We start from the raw sequence: 26033 nt of genomic DNA on the forward strand, positions 1-26033 counted from the left end.
ATTTAAATTTAAAAAAAAAAAAACACGCGCACACACAAATACAACAATTGGGTCTGTCCAATTATGAAAATCATGAACGAACAACAAAAACCTTCCAATCCATGTATGTAAATTAAACTTTTACACACAAAATATATAATACACCATCAATATTCAAACAATATTAGAAGTTGCCAACAGCAGCAACGTCCTTTGTGCCATCGATCTATGAAAAACCAAAACCAAAATAAACAACCGGCAAATTAAACAAGAATATATGAATATTCCTAAGATGTGTGATGATGCCGCTTTGAATTTTCTTGGATTGGAGATTGGCCGGGGCTTCTTGAAACAGGAGACAGCTCGGCCGGCATGTCGCCAAGAGCAGCAAGGATCCGGTTAATACTTAGGGAGCGAACTTGTCTAAAACTAAGTGATTTAATGTCGCTGTTTCTGGAGAAGATGCTCGATGATTTGGAGAGGATGAGATAAACCAAAGCCTGGACAAGAACAAACATGGCAACCTTCGGGAGCACATCTGCTAAGCTGCTGATTTCCATGATCATGATTCTGATCTTAATCGACTATATATAGATCGAGGTGCTGCAGCTACTGCCTGCTTGTTGTTTGAGTCCTAGCAAGATTTAGCTTGAGATGGAGGTGAATTCGGATAAGAAAAGACCACGCAGATCAGACATCCATATATAGACAGAAAGACTGGCCGATCAGTACAGGATAATTAATTACAAAAGCCTACCTCTTTGACCAGCCGCCTCAGAACTAGATTAAACGCGTCAATTAATTAGACATCAGAAAAGCAAGACAATAGCTAATATTATAAACGATCGACCAGTACTGATAATATATATATATATATATATATTTATATATATATATATATATACTCAACGTGCTCGTTTTAATTGAAATGTGTAATATTTTAGAAATTTTATTTGTTGAACAGAAAATTTTAAAGATTTATTTTTAAGAGAGAAGGATGTGATATTTCATATTTACGTGTATTTTAATTGAAGGATTATTTAAATAATTATAATTAGTGATTTTCTTGTTTTAAATTTAACGTGTTTTGTGTTGTATTATTTTATTATTTCCAAGTTATGAAATTTAAATAATGTGCTTTCTTAATATTAATTATTATTTTACATTTAAATTACTCTTTGCTTTAATTATTTTATTGTTGGGCTTTAATTATTTTATTTTATTAATATTGAGTTGTAGTGTTTTTATTTAACTTTTATTTATTTTTATTATGCCATTTTTATTTTATTGGACATTTATTTTTGGATTGAGCTTGTTTTTAGTGGGTTATTTTCTGTTTTGGGCCCAAGCCCAGTCGATTTTTAGGCCCAGCCCGTGGGCTTTTTCTAGCTCCTACACCATACGGTGCATTTTGGCCTTAATGTCCTTAGGGCTTTATTTCTTTTCTCTTCTTCCTTCTCTTCTTCATTTTTCATTTCTTCCTTCCTTCTCTTGAGCCGATTGCTTCATCTTATCATTTCTTTCATTTTTCATCTGGTTTTATTTTTAGTTCTTCACTGATGTGCTGTCCATGCGTGGAGGTGGATGTTGGTGTTGCTGAAGATGTTCAACTGTGTGGGTGGTTTGCTTGTTGACACAGTGGCTTGGCTTCTCATATGGTGGCTCCCTATGGTGCTCTTCCGTTTGTTTCAGCCGTGGTTGGATTTTGAACGTGGGGCTGTGACTGCTCTGCTTTGGATGAAGGAAAATAGAGTTGTTGCAATTCCCCCTATCCATGGGTGGTGTTTTGTGTCTTTTGGTTTGCATGGGTGGTACAGTAATTACTGAGTGAGTAATGATTCATGCATGCCTACCAAAATAAAAGCTAGCAGTCGAAATCACGCAGGAAAGCAACAAACATTAACTTTACCATGATTCATGCAATGAATGGCGTTAACTTTAACGGGAAAACAATAAAAACCGTTAAAACAAGATTTTCCGTTTGATAGTCACTTTATATATATAAAGATATATATGGTTAAGAAATGTATACCTTTTTTTAATCAGAATAAGATTTATTATTAAAAAATTAATTTTTTTTATATGAGTTTCTTATCTATTTATTTTTTTAAAATATGATATACTTACACATGACTAAAAATATTATTTATTATTATTATATTATCGAAGGAAAGGGTACGTAGAAGTTTCTGATCAAGAGATGGGTGTAAAAATGGTCATATTTGACTAGAGTCAATTCTGTGAAGGCTTTCTGATCGAAATATTGAAAGGAAAATTCTACGCATGGTATTCTCACAAGGAGGTTATATTACCCACTAATCTATCAATTTTTCTTTACAAAAAATAAAAACTGATCATGATAAAAAAGTTTCAAAACTTTATAAAGTGGAATGACAATTATAGGGTTATCCCCGGGACTGAACCGGCCCAACGGGCTTGGCCCATGAGACATAGGAAGGCCACAAGCCCGGGAGCAAGGAAAGGACCAGGGCAGGCCAGCCCAGGGGGGCCAGTAGTAGGAGCAACTGGAGGGCACGTGCTGATCGGAAATCACTTGACACCATCACTAATCCATAAGATTTTGCAAGTAGGGACAAGAGTAGTCCCTGCCCTAAAGCCTTGACGACCGAGCACATCCAAGAGTGGGTGCACCTGACCGAGGGCATGCTGCATTAAATGAGGCACAGAGACAAACACGCTATAGCCAGAGAACCACGCCGCATTCAATACCCCAAGGGTAGGTACCCCACGATGTGCTCCCTCAGGCGCCTATGGTTGCCACATTGCCACATTGTCACCTAGTAGGGAGCTTGACAGCATGCCTAACCTGAGTAGGGACTAGCACCCCATGATCTTCCTTGTTGGCAGAGCCAGGCCAAGTATAAATACCCCCTCACTCACAGAGAGAGGGAGACTTCCTCTTCTTCTACACACTTTTACACTTTATTCTCCATAATTTACAAAGAGAACACCCACTTATTTTAGCATCTGAGGTGTCCTATACCACCTCAGAGCCCACATTTCTTCTTGGTTGTAGGTTCAATGTGTGGGCTTTCGTGGAACTACTCAAGCTGCAAAACACGACATCAACATAACCCTCATCTTCATGTAGTGCAAATTTGCTTAATTATAATATTCTTGTAATTACTTGACCCACATATACTATAAATTCCTTAATTGTGATATGAACAGTAGATAACTACAATTCTATTCATTTTACTTATCACTTAATTAAGATCAGCACAAGACATGAATCATGGTGGTAATACTTTAATTATATATAGTCATGAATACTTCTTATCATGCATGTATCATATATCAATAATGCTAGATATAATTATGGGTTTTAAAAGCTCCACATATATTTTTTTTTAAAAGAGTGAAATCTACTATATATTAAAAAGTTAATTTTTTCATGTAGATTCTATATAATTTCTCATTATATCTATTCTATTATAATAAGTGGCCATCTAACTGTGAATAGTAAATTTTTTTTTTTTATTAACTGTTTTGTTTTTCCGTTAAGTCTTGTTTTACCAAAAGGTCCTTAAAAACCTTTTACCATTTGACGTGTAACTCTCTTGTAGAATTTAATGAATGATTATTTTGCTATTATTACATATATACCCTTAGTGTAGGCCTTGTACTGAGCCTCAATATTTGTATTTGCATAAATAATAGTTTTATTTAAATTATATTATTAACTATTATTCTACTACAATTAAATTCAGTAATAATGATAATAAGAAATTAAAAATTGTTTGAATAGATTAGTCTATTGTATTCTACTATGTTTAGGGGTGAAAACTGACCTCATCGGCGTGGTTTTTGGGTAAAACCGACGCCGACCGATGAGGTGAGATTTGCTGGAACAACCAACCGTAACCGATCGATGGGGAGGAGGAAAATCGTCCGTATCTACTTTGGCAGTTCACAATCAGTTTTCGATTCCTCTAGCGGTGCTGGTTCTCGGAGAAAGTAGAGAGAGAGAGTTACAGAGGAGAGAGAGAGAGAGAGAGAGAGAGAGAGAGAGAGAGAGAGAGAGAGAGAGAGAGAGAGAGAGAGAGAGAGAGAGAGAGAGAGAGAGGATGTGAAACCCAGGTGAATTGGGGAAGAAGAAGAAGAAGATCAAAACGACGCCGTTTGGTTTTAAATCCAACGGCGTCGTTCTACTTTTTTTTTTTTTTTTTGGTTTCTGATAGATAAAACGACACCATTTGCTTTAATACAGACGGTGTCGTTTACATGTGTTTTACAACTGATAGTATCAAACGACGTCGTTTCACTTAAGTTTAAGTGGAACGATATCGTTTTATATAGGTATAAATTAAAAAAAAATATATATGTATATGTGGTCGGCCGGTTCAGCGATTTGAGCTGACCTCAAACCGCCGGCTCAAATCGCGATCGAACTGACGGAAGTCAGTTTTGTTAATTTTCTGTCGCTTGCCGACCGGTTCCTGACATACTTTACACATTGATCATATCCTAATATATATATATATATATATACACGTACGTACAATGCTCCTCTATACGAATACTTTATATATAAGCAATCAAATTTTAGGAATTACTACCATGAATAGCTTGGACCCTTCTCAAATCATGTCCTTTTTTCTCACGTACATTGATCACTAATAATTGTGGTACTAGATTTTATTACCACCTCCTCGTGCATGCACACCTCTTACCAATCGAAAGCTAATTAAGGTACTGTTTGACCATAAGAAATTTTCATCTCAAACATAAAATTTTCATCTCATTATTATAACTTTTTTAAATTTTCATACAAAATATAATAAACAATTTAACTTTTTTTAAATCCAATACAATAATAATATTTTAATATTTAATTTTAAAACTCAAAATTCTCATCCAAAAAATCTCAGTGCAAAGCAAAACCTAAGGCTCTACTTGAACATTGTGAAAGCGTTTGATCTCATCTTATTTTATCATTATAAATATTTTAAATTTTTATACAAAATATAATAAACAATTCAACTTTTTCAAATCCTAAAATAATAATAATATTAAAAAATAATATTCTAACAATATTTTATTTAACTTTCAACTTTTATCTAAAACTATCTCATCTCATTTCACTATCCAAACTACACCTAACTGTGGTGCCGTCGAGGCCATGGGTTGTCTCTCTCTAGCAAAGCCTCCCATCTTATCTCATATTAAAAAAGTCTATCATCTCATATCATCTCATCTCATCTTATTTTAATATCCAAAAACCATAAATACAAATATTTTTCAATTTCAAATATTCAACTTTTTCATCTAATCATTACTTAATTATCATTACAACTTTTCTAAACTTCCAAACAAAACACAAAAAATAATTTCAATTCTTTAAATTCCAAAACAAAAATAATATTAAAAATTTATATTAATTTAACAATATTTTAATCTTATAATATTTTTCAAAACCCTATAAAATATCTTAACTTAGAAATTTTTTTCATTATTTACAAACTATTTCACTACTATTCACAAATAATTTCATCTCATCTAATCAAACGAGACCTTATTTTTTTTATGAAATTTATATGAAGTGATGATTTTATTATTTTTTTGTCGTTGCATTATATCAAATAACATGTTTTGTTCTCTAATCTTGGATATTTGAATATATTTTTATGAGAAATGTTATTTGCAGTTGTGGTTGTGCAAATACCGCTCAATCTTTTTTAAAAAATTGAATTAATGCGGGATCCACATAAAAAAATTAACTTTTTAATCATAAATCTCACTCATTTTCAAAGCGATTGCATGAAATTTATATATTTCACGACTATATATAATATTACTCGTTTGTAATTAACCATCGGTGCAAACCGCTAAGTACTAAATAATAACAATCATAAGAAAACAAATTTCCCGACAATTAATATTTAATTGCCTTACAAGTCTCCATTTTTATTTGTTTCACCTTTCTTGACATGATTCGGCCAGTACTAGTTTCACTCATGTAGCTAGCTGGCCGGGCATCGCTGCCGGCAGCTGAACATATCCGGCGAAAAGATTTTTGTAAATTTTCATCGGAAGAACAAAACAACAAAAAAAGCAAAAAATAAAAAAATAAAATAAAGAAAAAGAAAAGATTAATCTTCTGACATACATGAGATTCAATAATTCATGACGCCAGCTTATTCATTTCCAAATAATTCAGAAGCTAGCCAGGTATATACTGGAGTCACCATGAAAACCAGCTCGAATTCCCATGTATGTATGTCCTTCAAATATTTCTTTCCGGAAAGTACTTTTCCTTTGAGCCAGCGACGGACATGGCTACATGAACTAGTACTTCACGATTGCATGCATATTACACTGGCCTTAATCTTCCAGTTCAGTGCTGGATATATTACGGCCACTACAGGCGGGAGAGGTATGAATTAACTGGGAAGTGGGATACTACAATCCGAGCTCCGGATGATTTTGACCTGCTTTTCTTTGAGGAACATTCTTTCATTCCGGAGCCTCCAACATTAATATCATCGGAGACCCGAGACGAAGAGAGCATGAAACAACCGAAAAACGCTGAGAATAGAGACATGATCATGTGCTTCCCGGCCTACTGTACTATGCTGTTGGCTAATTAATAGGTAGATGTTGAAATGGATGAGAATGCAATGAATGAAGTGAGATGTTCCATTAATTACTAGTGATATTTATCTGATATGATATGGCAATTTTTGGATTGAAGAGCACGGAAAACTAAGTGACGCATGAAAGAAGGATGAGTCCAAATACTTGCAGAGCAAGCAGAAGACCAAGCACGACTGGTCAACATTAATGGTCCCCTTTTGTTTTGTCTATGCAAATTCCTAGATGTTTTCTTGCAATTTCGAGGTTTTGTCGCTGCGCTTTCACCGCAGCCCCCGACAAGGGTACGCACGTGGAGCGAGAACATCACAAACAATGGCTCTAAAGGAGACTCTTAAGTCAAACCTTAAAAAATGACAAAAGATGGGTGGATGGGAGAATAGCTGGAAAATGGGAAAAAAAGAAAAAGAGATAGGCACGCCCAGTGGGACTCGAACCCACAATCGCCTGATTAGAAGTCAGACGCCTTATCCATTAGGCCATGGGCGCTTCTTGCAATGATAAGTTTAATATATTAATAATAACAATTTTTGAATTTCTAGGTCATGTGTTAAAAGTGAATTTCCTGATACTCTTAAGGTTAATATATTATTAATAGAGGAATGCTACTCATTATTTTACATCACATATTTTAATATTATTTTTTTTATTTTTGTTAAACTAATTGAGTTATTTTACTTATCATCTATACGCCACATATTTGTTATATAAAAATAAAAAGAAATTAAAATATATGTAATGCGTGGAGATGATAAGTAGAATTATTCCTAATAATATATTACAATTCTTAATGATGTATGATGTAGAGGCCTTAGATTAATGCAAATACTTGACAAATTAACGTTTAAAATAAAAACAAAATTAAGTTTTACTGGCCTAAATTTTTTATTTTACTTATTTATGTTTAGGTTTGAAGAGTATGATATTCGTTATTCCTTTATTAATTATCTTGACACGAAACTAAATAATTTTTACCTACTTCAATTCTAGATCATTACCATCTAAGGTAAGAAAGTAAGACATATTGGACCTCCTTGGAGGTGGCGGCCACCACTCATTATCAGGCCACCTCGATGCAGGTGGCTGCAGACCACCCCGTCCCACCCATGTGGCTGGGGTGGACGGCTAACCACAATCACTCCGCTTGGGATGGCAAGATCACCCCTTAGATGGTAGACAACCATCTCTTTAAGAATATGTATTTTTTAAATCATACTTCGATACATTTAATTCAAAGTAGATAATCCTATTTTAATGTATGGTAAAAAGCTTGAAAAGATGCTTTTGTTATAAAGAGATTTTACAAAAATTAAATTTATAAATTAACGTAATTTGATATGATATATTAAATTATAAAATTACTTTTATCGTATGATTGATATAATATATCATATATTGTAACGTTCTAATCGAAGACCCAAACCACATGACCTATACTCCAAAAAGATTAGTCTATTATATAATTAGAGTTCTTTGAAACTTTATAAAGACCAAGAACTTCTCATTCTCAAGTAATGTGAGATCTTATACACAACATTCTCTTATTCTTATCATATATGAGTATTATAATCTACCCTCTAAAATTTCTAACATTCTCGTCGGGTCTGTCTGTTCTAGGTAGTACGGCTCAAGTCCTACATTTTTTATTATGATAGATTTTAATAGAAGGTTCAAACCATATGACATATACTCCAAAAAGACTAGTTAATAATACAATTAGAGTCTCATTAAAATCTTATAAAGAGAAAAAATTTCTCATTTCTAAATAATATGTGATCTCATACACCACCTACTTTTATCTTTATTATATAAAGATATCACATATATAACCATGTTAATTTGTAAATTTAATTTTGTAATTTTTTTTTTATCTTTTTTTATTTTTTATGATTGTACCGAGTTGTAACACTTCTCAAATGCTTTGTATGCCTACTTGTTTTTAACAGATAAAAAAGGGTTGATTTACACCTAAATTCATTTTCAACCATTAATTGTTATAAGAAAAAATAATTAAAAGACAATAATTGAAAAATTAGATGAATGATAGATGTTCACGTGTACTACCAAGGTGGTAATCTAGTTGATAAGAGCTTGAAATTCCACGACTCAATGTCAAGTTCGAGTCCACACGTAAGTTAAAACCACTTGTGCTAATCAAACTTCACCTTTAGATCATGTGAATGGATGTTGGATTAGCTAAATACTTTGAAAATGTGACCATAGACTCGTCCTTAAAGAAGTAGCTATGACTTGAGCGGAAATCAACGCCTATGGTCACTCTTCCCTTTTGTTGAGAAAATAAAAGAAAGATATTCACGTGTCCTCCGACGGCCGTCGATATCCGGAGCCAGTCGTTGACTCTCTCAACGGTTTGCTTTCGAGTAACCAAGCTCACGCGCGTGCCTGATAACTACGTACTCGCTTTATAAGACGAGATCCTAAACAGCCTTATCTATGCTAATGGGACCGGCCGAAATCAATCTAAAAGCAACTCTATCCGACCCACACCGATCCGAATTTGGTCCGATGCCCGATCTGAAGTGAAATGACCACCGTAAAAGAAACTTGTCCTCTCTTCAATTATAAAAGAAAATAACCCAAGCATTTGCTTCTCAACGGTATTCTTGGGAGAGATTTATTCATGCATGCATGAAATGGCAAAAACAACCCCAATTATATATGGGTGTCTTACAAACTTTTAGAAATTTGGAAACTTTAATGTTCAAAAGTGGAGATAACTCTAATCTTCAAGCTCTATGATCTTAACCAGAGATGCATCGCCAACTTTCTGGCAGACCAATACACGATCATGAGGCTTTATAACACCAGTAGCCTTGCCATGATCCAATGCAACCTTTAGAATCGATTCATTTGCTCCATTTCCAGACTCAGCCTGCAAAACCAGCATTGTTTTGTTTCAGCATCTAATGGGTGGGATAGTAAAGCATAAAAAAAAAACTTGCAAAGGAGAATATCAAACAATTTGTATCAACAGAAGGATCAACAGCATCGATATATGCTAGGCTGTCATAAAGAACTACATATGTCATGTTATGTTAGATGAATGAAAATAGAGGTGCAAGTGATCTAACAATTTCTAGTCTTTTATACCAATCACTTCTCCACCATTTCTAGTAGTATCTATCTGGACAAGAAAACCTAACCCACTTCACTTCAGTTCTATAAGTATAAAGCTTTGCCAGGATCACCGGGATTTCTGCGTAAAAATACTTGTTCAAGAATCGTAGTATTAACTTCTGGATGGCATGAAGTGCTCTATACTTGACACTCCAACCTCACCTCTAAGGCACTTTCTCCACATTAATACGTGCACACACAAACATATATATATATATATATATATAGAGAGAGAGAGAGAGAGAGAGAGAGAGAGAGAGAGAGAGAGAGAGAGAGAGAGAGAGAGAGAGAGAGAGAGAGAGATTCCATCTATATTGGTGAGGTATCTCAATAAACAGAATGCAATACTTACTGGATGTCGAGGATCTGCAAGTGTGGGAAAAATGCCCCTAACAATCAGTGATTGTCTTGCCTGCCACAATATCATCAAAGGAGCAGGTAGCAATAATTAGCTTCCGTTTCAGATCAAGAGACAATGCAACCCATGAGGGAAGAACAGCTATAGATAAAATGAAGTGAAATTATATTTGCTAATAAATAATAAAATAAGTATCCCATAAAAGATACCAGAAAAGCAGCAGCAAAAATAAAAATAAGAATTATCCACAGTAACACCTTTTAGTCGTGGAGGGTGGGCTCCTGGGATTAATACCCATTAGCTGCATGTATAAATCAAAGTCAACAATATACCTCAAAAGCACCAGTAAAAGTCCAGCGGAGTTGATTTGTTTTGAGCTGGGGAACAACAACAGATAAGACAGGCATTGTCGGCCTGTACTTTGCAATTAACCTGCATTAAATGAAGAGAAGATGACAGGTCTAATGGATATGCATGCAAGAGTGAGTACATATTGATATTAATATATAACATTTATAATTGATCATCAAAACACAACCTGAATAACAAAGAGCAAAACTAAAATGTAGTATGAAAGTTACACAAAATTATATGCGCACTCGATTATTTTCTAAGATGGATATGCTTCATGACCCTCATCATCTTCCTCGTATACTTCATCCAAATCAATGGTCTAGATAAACAATAGTTGTTAAAACTGATATTTTAAAATGTTTTCTCAGAAAACTACAAAAGCACACTTATTCAACTCTAAGCTCATTAGAAAAATGCCTAAAAGCACCGATAATGCGCTTCGCTTTTAGTGAGGTAACCACTTCGGCCTTGGCACCTTGCACGCAAGTGTGCTTCAAGGATGCTTTTACCAACACTGGATATCATATTTGTTGTGCCACCCGCCTGCTGTTTACCCTGACAACACGAGTAGCAAATACCTAGCGACTAATCCATCTTTCATAACAGAAACAAAGCATATTAAAGTTTCTTATCATTTTCTCCCAATTTGGCAAGTTATGGCCTCCATTATGTTTCCTTTATGCCAGCTACTTATTTTTTCGCGAAGATACTTCCATAAAGCTTCCTTCACTTTTCTTAGTCCATGATGTTGCAGTTGTCACCTCATCAGTTTGAGGGGATCCGTTAGGGACAATTTCAAATTTACTACTTGGTACTTTTTCTTGTACGTACGTAAGATCTAACATCTACAGTCCAGACCTAGGTGTTACTCTTGTATATGTCTCATATACTTGGACTCTTGCCTATTCTTATGATCAATAAAATGTTATTTACCAATTTTTTTTTTTTTTAAATCATCATATGTATGTGCATTATAAAAGTCAGTTATAGTCACAGATTTATTTATTTATTTATTTATTTGTAAATGGACGAAAGTCACCTGTCCATGAGTTACTTGCCCCAATTTTATTAAAAAAAACTTCACTTATGGCAGATGAATGCCATGGTAACAAGCCCAAGGTCACCGTTGAGTGTTCAAAGAAACCTCAGGTGCCAAAAAAAATCCCAAACAAAAACCCAACCCAACCAAATCACGCAACAAAAGATCACTGTCTAATATAGGGCATGCCAAGTTTGCCTAAACAAATTAATCCCCTAATCCGACCTTGAATGGAAGACGCATCACAAAAATATGAATTAGAATAGAAAATCCCAAGAAAAAAAGGATGGGAATGAAAGATGAAAAGGACCTTGCAGCTCTTCCAGATGAAGTGAAGCAAATAATTACAGAGGCCTTCACCTTGATAGCTGCACGTACCTGAAATATAAGGGTAAAAAATCACATTTCAGCAGGCTCAGCCTGTCTTTTATTTCAAAAAGGGGGGAAGGGAAAGGAAAAAATATTGGCCAATAGTCTACATGATGGTAACCAAAAAAAGAATAGATTAAATGCAGGACCATCAAAAGAAAGTACCGCAGTTGAAGCAATAGATTCCAAATGGGTCATTGGCTCTCCAACATATTTGACAGTCTTCTTGAAATACAGATCTTGATTGAAAACCTTCTCTGCCTGCAGACAGGTCTTAATTAAGAAACTCAACCTAAAGTGGAGACAAAAGGGGGGATATTGTGGAAGCAAGAATTTCTGGGACTTTATTTTGATATAAAAAATACTTGTGATATCCAGGCTATGATACACGCGCCATAATAAAAATAAGTCTTGTTTTCTTCAAATTAGGAAATTTGTCTCACAGTAAAATACAACCTGTCCAAATGACCACCAGGCGAAGGCCAACATATGATAGAAATAATAAAAACAGTTCAGAGAGAATCAGAAGGGGGAAGAGAGAGAGAGAGAGAACAAATTAAACAGCATGATTTCCGCACTACAAAATGGGCAACTTATCCAGCAAAAGAGGAGCTAGAGAGCAGAAGGGGTTGAGAAATGGGCAATTGAAGAAAACCGCAAGACTTACCTCTGCACAAATCTTTCCAACAATGGAAATCGTCTCAACTGGATACAATCCCCGAAGGGTCTCTGCACCTAGAAGAATTGCATCGCTCCCTAAAAAGAAAAGGGGCAAAAAATTAAAGTTCTAGATTGGTTCACAACCGTACTTGTAGTGTTGGTAGTGCTCAAGAAATGAAATAGGGAAAAAAATAATGATACAGCAAAATATTCTCCCATATCAAGAGAGTAGACATAAAAAAAAGAAAACAATAATCCAATGGCTATCCTCCAGAACTAATAAATAGAATACAAAGTCAGAATTACGAAACACACCATCCAATACTGCATTGGCAACATCTGTTGCTTCAGCACGAGTAGGTCTCAAGTTGTCAGTCATACTATCCACAACACGAGTAACCACTGCTGGTTTTCCAGCCATGTTGCACTTGTAAACAGCAGCCTTTTGAAATAAAAACACCTGTGAAATCCCAAACGTAGATTACCAGCACATACTTAAAAGCTCGTTGATGGTGCACAAACAAACATTTAACGGTTAAAAAAAGCCACATTCGGTTATTTCTCTCCTCGTCAATATAAATAACTTTCTTAAATGGTTTGGGATAAGATGAAAATCAGCCTTTCACATGAGGAACTATTCTTTTTCCTTCAGTATCACAGTCCATCTTAAACTGGACAAATAACATATGTATGTTAACTAGTGCACAGATCTCAGAATTAACTTATTCAAGTGTAAGACATTGTTTTCAACCAAGGCATCCACATAAAACCGATCTGAGGATTTACTTGTCACTTTGTTAAGAATTCCATCACTTCTATCAATCTGCACAACTCATATAACAATGACTTATCATTTCTATTACGAAGCTCAAAGCAGTTAGTGAAAACAATTTGACAATTTGTAAATAGGAATGCAGCAACTTATTAAAAATAATACGGGGGCAGCAAAGAAAAAACAAGCATAACCCAACAGTAATATAGGAAAAAAGGAACTTCTGAGTGGATTAGTTACAGGAAACAAGTAACAGGCAAGAAAGAGAAAGCTCAGCAGCTCTAAGGCCATGTTTGGGAAGTGAGATGAGCTGAGAACATTCCATCTCAAATTTTCCCATAATTTCCTTCCCAAGCCACACTCAAACACAAAATACTTTTCAATTTCAAATCATTCTACCTTTTCATCTAATCATTACCTAATCATTAAAACTTTCCCAAACTTCCAAACAAAATACAAAAAATAATACAACTTTTTCAAATTTCAATACAAAAATTACATCCAAACAATTTGTTAACTTTATAATATTTTTATTCAACTTTTTCTCTCTCCTGTCCCAAAACCCAATAAAACATCTTAACTCAAACCATTCCACTACTATTCACAGAATGCTCATCTCATATCATTATCCAAACATGCAACGTTCTCAAAATCCTAAAACAGATTCCTCCTCCCCTGGCCTGCACTATAAATTTGGACTTCCAAAAAGGGTTTACTTTCTGTATCTGACATCCCCCTGGATAAACAAAACGATTAAAAAAGAAAATTTAATCAGCATATTAGTTGGATGATCAGGCCCTTTCTTCTCCTCAAACAATAATTGTTGGGTCATACATTAAAGCATCATTCTTTTTCCTTGTAGGTAAATACACAAGCACATGGGATCAAACCCATAGCTTCACCTTCCATCTGTTGTTTATGGAGATAATGATGAGTTTCAGTCTAAAGGCCATTAACTAGCAACATCATATTTGTACCCTGTTCAATTTGAAACCTACCTTCTCTGGTGGGAGATCAATCCCCAAATTTCCTCGAGAGAGAATAATACCATCTGCTTCACTTAGGATCTCATCAAAATGATTTAATCCCTGCACGAACAAATGAGATAGAACAAAATACATAATTATAATCAAATTCCAGCGCAATACAATTCACTTATGGCACCTCTTACTTCCATTCAATATTCTTGTTTATGTACCTCACCTCTACATTTTCGATCTTCGCAAAAATTTGAGTTTGGCTGAGGTTTCCAAATTGAGAAAGAAATTCACGAGCCTGAAAGAACAGTCACAGTTGAATGTAAGAATAAATAAAAAGAGCAATGGCTATTGCAGTAACTCTAAAATGTAACTTAACCCCATCATTAAGTTGGGAACTAATAAGAACAGTGAGGATGAAGTTGTCAGTTAATATAAAAGAACAAAGATAATTAAGATGGGAGAAGATGAGTGATCAAAATCATATAATTGAAATAAGAACAATAAAATGGACAATATTCTTTGTGGGAACAGTCCTTACATGGCGAACATCTTCAGCATGCCGGGTATATGACAACGATAGAAAGTCCATATTGTTTGGAGCCCCCCATGTGCTTATAACCTGATATTAATCAACAAGATTTCATGGAAAAAATTAATACGAAAAAACTGCAACATTTATTATTTTCACACCATAAAGAATTCGTGTAGCCTATCTCAATTTGATTTGAGTAAAAATGGATATAAGTCTCATAGCGGGGAAAATGGCACCAATTTTATTCATGCAGTTGTCCCCCAAAACTTATGTTTTTCTGTCACACGAATGTCATATAATCTATCACTGAATTATAGGAAGTCTTCAGCTAATCAAGAAATTTTAAAGCGGGGCAAATAAAGCATCCAATATCATTATCACTTGAATTTTCTTTTATCATTCTATAAATTGAAAAAAAAAAAATCATCTTCCTGTTTCATTGAAAAGTAAACTGATTCCACCCCTTTGACAAATTCTTTTGCAGCAGCTTCACTAAACTTGAGCTATCAACAGGAACAGGAGGAGAAAAACCCCACTCAATCAGGAAATTTAAGCCACTGCTCTGTTTGCCGCTTCAAATAACATTTAGCACACAAACCCAGTAATTCAATTATCCAGCAAAAGAATCCAATTTCAAAGGCTTAAATTAGTCGGATAAAAATCAAGAAACATAACCCCAAGAATTCAAATATCTATTAGAAGGATCCAATCTTAAAGCTTAAATTAGTAGGAGAAGAGGCCCAATTAGCACACAAACCCACAGTGCCTTTTCTAACCTTAATGGGTGATAAAAATTAGGTAAAAACACTGTTCACAGCTGATTTTTTGTGCATTGTCTGGTGCAAAGAGCATAACTTACCTCCTTATCTTTATCAGTGAGTGTAGGTAGATCGATGCGGATTTGGGAGACATGCAAGGTATACAATGACCCAGACAGAGTAGAAGAATTCTTAATCAAACAAACCACATCATCACCATTCACATCAGTGACCTGCATTGTGAAAGTGAAATTTCACGGATTATTGAAAAACCCAAGAAGTAAAATTTGTGTAATGTCTGGAAGTTTGGCTGCCTTTATCTCTCGTAGTCAAGCTAATTACATTAAAAACAAGCATGCTCAATATGGCAACCAAGAAGCAACCTAGCCACTACTCTCTTGTATTATAAAATGATCAAGACAAACAGTGTCTCATTAAGGTGTGGGTGATTTGATCTGCCTAATTTCATTTTTTATAGGTAAAATTAACATTTTATTAATATAGAATAAGGCGTAGCCCAAGTACACAGGAAGTATACAAAGAATACACTGATATGCCTAATTTCTTAAGTTTCATTCCAAATCAGCATGGACCTCATAACTGAAATTATTTTCCTGTGTTGCCTCACCTCCAGCCACACAGAAGTAGTTTCACTTCCTGTAAAGAGGTACTGACCAATAAATATGGTGTCCCCCTTCTTCACCGCCTGAAAAACCAAGTTATCTTTAGTAATGTCAATTGTCTAACAATCTACCTGCAATGAATCATGTGGTATATAAATAAATAACTAGAATAGCATTCTACACATCTTCACTATAAATGTAGGAATAAACAATAAGGGAGCAGATAGAAATATAAATGGCAAAACAAACTTTAAGGAGGAAAAAAAAAACGGCCAAGAGTATTTCTGGCTGACACTCAGATCAAGGTACAATATAGCAGAGCCAAAAGTTATCTTCATAAGTGTTCTATGTAGACCAGTGAAAACATCTGATATAGCTCAAAACCCCAGGTAATGGCATAAGCAGCAAAAGATTAAAAAAGTCATCAGTTTAAAGATTTCACATTTAAATGCCCATACTTTCACTGTTTTTATTTTTAAATTTCGGCTCAAAATGATACTCAGAATAAAAATCTTCACCGAGCGAAGGCATCTTGCAAGTAATTTGAGCCAATTTGAGCTTCTAAAAGATTCAGTAATTCCTTTCAAAAACAAGACTGAAGGTAAGACATCATATACAACCTTAATCAGGCTTGAAACATATAAATTAGTGTTATTTTATTTTTTGTTCAGTGAAGCACTGAACATTCTCTGGATAATACAAAGTCACTTACCAAACCAAATAAACATCTGAACAAATACGAAATGGTGACTGGAAATAAAATCCTAACTTAAACTCAAACGCCAGTGATCAACTCCATGGACTGTTAAGGAAACCAAAAAAATGCAGTCAAGTGAGAGTATGCAGGCCACTTCATGATCTGTCTAAAAGACACACTAGATGCAACAAAATGATATCATCTCGTAAGATGGTTTCCAGCACAGCAAAAAAGCTAGTAGCTTTTGGACCTAAACATAGGCCAACCATTTTGAAGTGATTGTTTTTTTATAAAACCAGAAATGAATATAGATCATTAAAAAATACTGACCTTTGATAAGCCATTAAAGTTTATGGGTAATGTATTTGAAGTAGCTTCCTTTTCTAGATCAGGTGTTAGGACAACCAGCGAATCTGCTTGAAGTGATATGGGGTGCTCAGTTTTGTTGACAACTTGCAATTCTGGACCCACAGTATCTAACATTACCTGAAATATGAAAATAAATTATCCCTATCTCTGCAAAGCATAGAACTGAAATGAGCTAGAGCAGCAAATCACTTCAGAGAAAACTTCATAATTCTAAATTAGATGGCGAATGGTTAAATTTGCATTAGTGAAATAACTGATTATAGGTAAGTATTGTATGCAACAGCGACAAACTTACTGCACAAAGCTTCCTTGTCTTTTTAACTGCTAACTTCAAGTTTTCCAGAGTCTCTTGGTGAAATTCAGTGTCACCCCATGAAAAGTCAAACCTCGCCACTAATTTCAGTTGAAGAAAAATGAACGGAAGTTATATAAATTTGACAGAGAAAAATACGTCCATATCAGACTCCACTGAAACTTAGTGGAGGTAAAACCACGCAATCAAAAGAGTATCAAAGAATATTCAGACAAGAATAGAGCTCATTGAACATTTCAACCAAGGCAACAGGTGGAGGGGGACAATACCGGACATTCCCGCCTTCAGACAATCCGAAATAATCTGGACAGATCTTGATTTCGGACCAAGGGTTCCAACAATCTTCGTCATCGCCGGAAAGAAAGTCTGCACATAACATAGTCCAATTCCGAAACATGAATGATGATACATCCAAACTACTCATGCTTCCAATCAGAACCAGAACCCACCAACCAGATCAATCTGGAAAAACAGCTATGTCGATGGTACCAAGTGAATTAAGTAAACAACGGGATATAAAAGATTCAATTTTATCATAATCTGTTCAAACGAAGTCAGGCTGACGAAAATGAAACTTTTTCTTTTGACTTTTTCTCGTAATAGCCACAGTGCATAGAAGGAACACTAAAGAAAAAAACCAAAATCACACTGTATCAGTGTTTATACTTACAGGCTTTGAGGGCTCGAGAATGGAGGCCATCCTTATAGGCTCCTCCAGAAGCAAGTGATTGGCATGCATTTTCTCGATGATCGGAGATCAGTGTATCAACCAAAGACAGAAACTTCGAGACTTCAGATTCGAGTTCGTGAGAACAAGCTTGTTGGGTCTCTATACTACACTTTCCGAGTTTTATATCTTGATCGGCGAAATATCAATATAAATATTCCATTACTGTAGATCATTGTGGAAAGCGAGTGGCGTGTCTTCCACGCGCTAGAGTCTTGTACCCCAAGACGATTGCGCAGGAAAGAAGCCCCCGGAAAAAAAATAACGATAATATCCGAGTAAGCTTTTTAACGGTTGAGATAATTTTATTTTCCTATTTTTTTAGCATTTGAACGGTCCAGGTTCATGGGCTTTTGATTTCATTTTTTTTATTATTATTACTGTGTGGTATTGTTTCCTTTATCGACAGATTAAAAAGGTTGATTTTTTGCTTCTGGGCAAGCACTGTGGTTTGGCATCCTGTGGGTTGATTACAGTCATAAACTATGGTTGTCACCTCGGCAAGCCAATGATTTTGGATTGAGGGACTGAAATGAGATTTGAGTCTAATTTTAAGTTGGATTTAATATTTAATAAATAACTGTCAAATTATTAAATTTATCTATTTTAAAATTTTTTTACACGTGATATTTATGATTTTTTTCAACTCAACACATATTTACATGTAGAACTTATAATATTTTTTAACTTTCTATAAATGCATATAAATTCATATTAATATTTAAATATATCTAAATCCATGTCATATAAAATTTACTACATCATTTTAACTCATTATTATTTATAAAAAACTCAACTCATTTCAACTTAACCCGACATCTAAACTAGCCTTAAATTTATTTATTCTAACTTTGTTATTTTTAATTACATTGCTTTATAAAAAGTGCTTTAAGTAGATTTTTATATCAACCGCTTAAATAATAAAGTTATTTAACACACGATTTTCGTATTGTTGACAATATTTTTTTATTCTTTTTTATTTTCGGGATAATTTATTTTCATTTGATCGTAAGGACCGGTGTGACACGGACGCCGACATGGATACAATGTAAACATACTCATTTATGTCTATTATTATATCTAACGTTATTGTATATATATAATATCTAGGAGTTTCCATCGAGTTAACAATGGATAGTCCCTTTAATTAAGGTTTTGAGGGAAACAAAGTCTTCCGATTTGATTCATACAAAACACAAAACCTAGCTCACCTTGGTCCCAAACCGAACACGATCATCTTATATTATCTTAGATCAATTTTTTTTTTTTTTTTGAAATGAAACTAATCTTTATTCATAACTGAAGACTTATTGCATTTTACTAATAATAATAAATTGGATACATTGAGGAAAATCTTTCAAAATATTCATCAAAATTAAGAACATCTTTAACTAGAAAATGAGCTATCATATTAGCATATCTACCGGTGTGAATCATTGACCAAGTAGCAAAAGAATTTATGACTTTTCTTGCATCCTCGATCTATAAGTCCCCTAAACTCCAATTTGTAGTAGTATTATTTAGCATGTTAATCACTTGCATCGCATCCCCCTCAAGAATGATCTTTGTCAGATCGAGTTCTTTGCAAACAAAATTAACAACTACCAACAAACCTTAAGCTTCTACAGTGAAAGAATTATCAATCGTTTGTCTAGGAGCTCTAAGAGTGCCAAGAACTTGAACCCTTAAAGTCCCTAGCTATCACACTAATGCCAATTTTGACTTTGTACTCTTAGTCGCAACATCTCAATTAAGCTTATAAACTCCCTCTGTAAGTTTCTACCATTTGAGTGGGAATTGAACTAACCTGGTTGTCTCTTTATGGGGATGGTTAGTGGAGGTTTTAAACAACACCAACTCATCTCTTACATTTCTAAGAAGCACAGTTGAGTGTTTGAATCATTTCTCGTGTGTGAGCTCATTTATTCTTGTCCATATCAATCTTGTGGTTACAACATCTTCCTCAAGCTCATCGTACTCCAAAGTTTTAACCATGTGGTTCCATATATCCAAAAAAAAGTTCACTCTGGCGCACCATTTTTAAAATTTTTCTACAACCCTGACTCCAAACATCTTTGGTTGTATCACAACCCCACAACACATGGCATGAGGTTTCAAAAATCAATCCACAAATAGGGCATGCACCATCCTCTACTATCTTCCTCTTCACTAAATTGGAAAGAGCTTCACTACAAGCCCTTTAAATGAACATTTTCATTGCATTTGGAACCTTCATTTTCCAAATAGCTTTCCAACCTCCCTGGTTCCTCCTTCCATTTGATAATTCACCTACAGAGCTGGCTTCAAGATCTTTGTGGATGTGATAGACACTCTTAAAAGAGAAGAAGCCATTATTAGAATGAATCTACACCAGTTTGTCTTCTCTGCCCCCCAGACTAATTAGAATGAACTTGTTCAAATCCATTTCTTGAGGGGAAAATAACGGTTGCAAAGAGTCTTCTTTCCATGCTTTCACATCAGAATCTATTAAGTCAGCCATTTGATTATAACTTCTAGAATCCACTTTAGGTGATAAAACTATAAATGAATGAGGTCTTGGAATCCACTTATCTTCCTAAATTTTCACTCATTTGCCATTACCAAATCTCTAGAATAGGCCTTTCTTTAGCAGCTTCGAATGAGCAAAAATACTCCTCCAAGCATAAAAGGGGTTATAGCCCAGTTTAGCCTCCAACAGGTTCTCATATTTGAAGTATTTCTGCTTAAAAATTTGTGCAAGAAGAGATATGAGATTCTGAAGCATCCTCCAGCTTTGTTTGGAAATCATGGCAACATTAAACCTCCTGAAACCTCTAAAACCCAACCCACCGTAGTCCTTGGAATGGCTCACCTGGTTCCATTTAACCCACTGAATCTTCAAGTGATCTTCATTATAACCCTACCAGAATTTTTTCAGGAGCATGTTAAGTTTTTGAGTAATAGAGAGGGGAAGAAGAAAGATTCTCATATCATAAGTGAGAATTGCTTGAAGAACAGCCTTAAAAGTACCTCTTTACTAGCAGTTGAAATGAATTTTGTTTTCCAATTTGAAATCCTTACCCAGGTTCCTAGCAACGCTTAGAATAGTTCTCTGAGTAGCTTTAGTTGTGTTCCTACTAAAGAATATAGGTGTTTAAGATACAGAAATGCTTAGGACCGATAGGGCTGTAAATGAGTGAAAAACAGCCCTCCATTCATGTAGTGCCACGTAGGAAAAAGCAGTCTGTAGACAAATGGGGTCAACCACAGGGAATCATCAATTCATCACATGTAATCCGTCTGTTTCTACCTTCTCCCGGACGCCCCATCTCGCATAGCCCTTCTCCCGGAGGCCCTTCCTTCTCCCGGACGTCCCATCTCAGCACGACGCCGACGGACGCCTCACAGCACAACGCTGACGGACCCCGAAAGTGTAGAAGCCGAGTGAGAGAAATCGAAGTGAAGACGAGTGGGAGAAATCGACGTGAAAAGCTTTAGATGAGAAATCGACGTGAAGCCGAGTGGGAGAAATCGACATGAAGAGCTTAGCACCTTCCCAGTCTGAAGGCGACGGCGAGGCCGACGGACGCCTCCCAGCCAGCACAACAGCGACAGACGAATGCATCTCACGGCCCATCCGTAGCCCCGTCCGCAGCTCTGCATGACGCCGAGAGTGTAGACGATGAGAAATCTACGCCTTATCAGTCTGAACCCGACGCTGAGGCCGACGTCGTTGCCCCTCTACCGCTGCCCCTCTGCCACTGTTATCACTCCCTGATTTTTCATGGCTAACAGTCAGGTAGTTTGCTGGAGAAATCGAGCCACGGCCGAATTGCGATTGGTGGAGAAAACACGATCCACGGATGAGAAAATCGAGCTTGGTGGAGGAATGGAGGAATCGATTTACAGCCCGACATGATCTGGAATGTTAGGGCTTGAGGAGAGAAGACGCCTCCCGTTTCGTGTTTCTGATTTCAAGTGCCCCAAATTATACTCACATGTAATGCAGGTCTACGTCCGTCTCGGTGGAAGGCTTACATGTTGGGTTTTTATTGGCTGACTGTTTTTCACTCTTTTACAGCCCGACCGGTCCTAAGGTTATCCCTTTAAGATATGTCCTGAAGCCAGTTCATAAGTTTCTAGGATCTGATAAATCCATTTGGAACACTAATAATATTGCCACTAGCCTCAGCTTAAGATAATAGGAAAGACAAAACTTCTGCACAAATAACAAACAAGTAGGGAGAGATGGGATCTCCCTATCTGAGACCCTTAGAAGGATTGAAAGCTGCTTGGGGCTCTCTATTAATTAATATTGCATAGGACATTGATGTAATACAAGTCATAATGAGGGAGATCTATTTTTTATAAAAACCTAATATGATCATCACTGCTTTAAGAAAACCTCACTCAACTTTATTATAAGCTTTACTCATATTAAGCTTAAAAGCCATAAGACCTGTTTTCCTTTTCATCTGAGAGTTCATTAAATGGAGTGTCTCATAAGCCACTAAAATGTTGTCAGTAATAAGCTTTCCTGGTACATAAGCACTTTGGTTGAAGGAGACGATCTCATGTAATATTGAATTAAGCCTATTAGCTAGTGTTTTTGAAATTATTTTATAAATCATATTGTATAAGCTAATAGGCATAAAGTCAACCAATTTCTTTAGTTCCTTGATTTTGGGAATGAGGGTGATGAAGGTATCATTGATACCATTAAGCAGCCCACCCTAGTTGAGGATATGGAGAGTGAAATTGCATATATCCTTCCCAACTACCTCCCACTGATTTTGATAGAACTGAGCAGGGAAACCATTAGGACCTAGGGATCCCAATGGATTCATTTGAAATACTATCTCCCTAACTTCCTCTTCAGTGAACAATATGATCATGCTCAGTGACTAACACTCCATTTTAGTCCATGATACTTTTGATGGTATTTGTTTTCCTTCTCTAATTGGCCTGCATATGGAAGAACTTAGTATTTCTATCACCATTTTTTAGCCAGTGTCGCTTGGCCCATTGCTTCCATTTAGTTCTCTCTTCAGCTAGTGATTGTTCCACCTCTAGTTGCAGCTTCTTAACTTTGTCAATATGATCATCAGTTCCATGCTCTTGAAGTTCTCCAATGATAGGCAAGCTTCTACTGATTACTCTTGAGTCTTGTCTAATCCTTACGGCATTCCACTTCTAGAGAGCTACTTGATAGTTTGCTAGCTTGTTTCTTATCATAGAAGCCTCGTTATCTCCTACAATCCCTTTACACCGAGCTGTTTCTATTGTTTTAGAATAGTTCTCGCTTGAAGCCCAAGCTGCTTCATATCTGAAGATAACATTTGACCTCCTCCTCCCTATAAAGTTCGTAGCCATGTTGACATGAAGAGGAGAATGACCAGACTTGACAATAGGCAGCACATTACACATAACATTTGGGAACAAATCCTTCGACTCTTGGTTTGCCATGGCTCTATTAATTCTCTCTTTAGTGAATTCCCTTCCAGGTTTGTTATTAGACCATGTAAACTTTTGGCATGAGGTAGATAAGTCATTAAGAGGGCAAAAATCAATAGACTGTCTGAAAGATTCCATCTATTTATAAGGTCTATAGGCTGTCCCAACTTATCACTCTAGCAAGTAATTTCATTGAAGTCACCTGTGTATAAGTAAGCCATAGATGATGGAGGTTTGAGATATTTCAGAAGCACCCAACTATCATCCATTTTTGAAGTGTTAGGATACCCATAGAACCCTGTGAACATCCAACTAGGTCCATTCTCATCCTCTGAACTGTAGAACTGATGTGCCATCTGGTGTAGTTGCAAATTTTGGCACTCCATTTAGTTTTTCACATTAAAGCTAGTCCACCACTATAGCCCACACTTTCAATAGTAAGACAGCAATCAAATTTCAAAAATCTTCTAACTTCCTCCATATCGTTCTTATAACATTTAGTCTCTATTAAGAAAACCATGTTGGAGTACTTTTTCTTAATCAAAATAGTAAGTAATCTGATTGTCCAAGAGTTGAGGGTTAGGGGTGTAACCGGTCCGGTTTGGTCCGTTTTGAACAAAATTTAGGACCGAACCGGTATGTACCGGTTTTACATTTTTCAAAACCAATTACGCACCGGTTACCCTCCTAAACCGATACTCCGGTTTTACCGGTTTTCGATTCGGTTCAGTCCGATTTTACCGGTTTTAATGTACTATATTATATATTATAATTGTATTATAGACTATAATGATATATTATAATTGTATTATATATTATAATTGTATTATAGAATATAATGATATATTATAATTTATTATAATATATAGTGATATAGTATAAGTATAACTATTAATATAATAAGCAAAATGATATAAGATTTTAAAATTTAATATTATATTAATTAATAATTTATCATATAGTACAAAACTATTTTATATATAGTTATATATTATATATAAATATTATATACAATATAAAAAATTAAAAAATATATATAAATCAGTCCGATCCGGTCTGGTCCAGTTTTAGAAAAAGAAAAATTGGAACTGGATCAATTTTAACCGGTTTTAAAAAAACTAAAATCAGTACCGGACTGATGCCACTGGTTTGGTCCAGTCCAGTCCGGTTTACCGGTTTATTTTACACCCCCATTGAGGGTTCTCAAACTCTCAGTAATTCCAGCTTAATAGACTCATTGATGTTGGTAGGATTGGAGACCAGCCATAACCTCCTCATTCTCATCCAGCAAGTGTTTGCTTTTCTTAGCACCAGTGTTTGCTTTTCTTAGCACCAGAGTTATTTCTCTTCCTCCCCCTCCCCCCTTCTCTTCTAGTCCTTTTGCTGTCAAGACGTATTTGCATAGAAGTATGACCATCAATACTCTGAACTTGTTTGTCATGTGCCCTCATCTTTCATTTTGTAGCCTTAATAGAGTTGGTCATGTGCAAGTCATCCTCCTTAACATTGCTTAACACACACGTGTCCAGATGAGAGATCTTCTCTAGGTTGCCTTCCTGAACACTTAACATATAGGTGTCCTTAGATTTCAAAATTTTCTTAAATAAATTATCAGTACCTTCCTCTGATGGCTCCTCCGTGAAATCTCCACTTTCCTTATGGGATATGTGATCTTTGGCTGCTACTAGCTCCTCTCCATGGTAAGTTTACTGATCATCTCTTAACTTCATGGAATTATCCCCCAAGTCTACAATAACTTCTGCTCTGCCTACTACATTTCCATAGCTGGACTTAATCCCTGCCACGTCATCAAGGAAGATGCATTAATTAGAATAACCCTTTTTCTCATAAAACACAAGCACTTTAAATATTTTATCTTAGAAAGTTTACTTGATATTTAGAAAAATTATATAAAGAGATATTCGTATAAATTAAATGGGAAAGGCAGTAGTCTTCAAGGCACTGATCCGTGCACATTGTTCCGTCTTTTATTTTCTCTAAATTAATGTTAGGTATAAATTTTGAATGTACAAATCTTTTATAAAAATATAGGTCTCGTAAAAATAGGTGAGTTTTCATACTTTTCTATGGTGTAATCCACTTTTTTTAATAAAAGACTTAAGCGAGACATATATATTTAAGAAGAGGTTTGATAGGGATCAGTCACTATTCATGTCGCATACCATACACATATAGGTTTTTATAGGATATATGGATATTTTTTATAAGATATATAGATGTTTTTTATAAAATATGTAGTGTGCAGTGATAAATAGTGACTGCTCCTAATATTTTTTCATTTAAGAATTGTATATAT

General features: G+C 35.3%; 2 protein-coding genes and 1 non-coding gene across 3 annotated transcripts; all 3 read right to left on the reverse strand.

The window, feature by feature from the left end:
• Positions 1 to 39: 39 nt before the first annotated feature.
• On the reverse strand, positions 40 to 765 carry LOC122295154. Its single transcript, XM_043104222.1, has one exon. It carries the CDS (start codon positions 543 to 545, stop codon positions 267 to 269), a length of 279 nt encoding a protein of 92 aa, XP_042960156.1. The 5' UTR covers positions 546 to 765; the 3' UTR covers positions 40 to 266.
• Positions 766 to 7010: 6245 nt separating this feature from the next.
• On the reverse strand, positions 7011 to 7083 carry TRNAR-UCU. Its single transcript has one exon. It is a non-coding gene; the product is annotated as a tRNA-Arg (tRNA).
• Positions 7084 to 9149: 2066 nt separating this feature from the next.
• On the reverse strand, positions 9150 to 18419 carry LOC122294413 (pyruvate kinase 1, cytosolic-like). Its single transcript, XM_043103121.1, has 16 exons — positions 18227 to 18419; positions 17826 to 17922; positions 17539 to 17636; positions 17205 to 17360; positions 16183 to 16260; positions 15656 to 15787; positions 14803 to 14883; positions 14488 to 14559; positions 14283 to 14372; positions 12828 to 12972; positions 12520 to 12608; positions 12018 to 12113; positions 11794 to 11861; positions 10423 to 10522; positions 10085 to 10144; positions 9150 to 9487 (listed from the first exon to the last, which is right to left on the reverse strand). The coding sequence occupies exons 1-16, from the start codon at positions 18293 to 18295 to the stop codon at positions 9335 to 9337; spliced, it is 1584 nt and encodes a 527-aa protein (XP_042959055.1). The 5' UTR covers positions 18296 to 18419; the 3' UTR covers positions 9150 to 9334.
• Between the last annotated feature and the right edge of the window lie 7614 nt (positions 18420 to 26033).

Source organism: Carya illinoinensis, chromosome 14 (genome assembly GCF_018687715.1).
Source record: "Carya illinoinensis cultivar Pawnee chromosome 14, C.illinoinensisPawnee_v1, whole genome shotgun sequence".
NCBI lineage: Eukaryota > Viridiplantae > Streptophyta > Magnoliopsida > Fagales > Juglandaceae > Carya > Carya illinoinensis.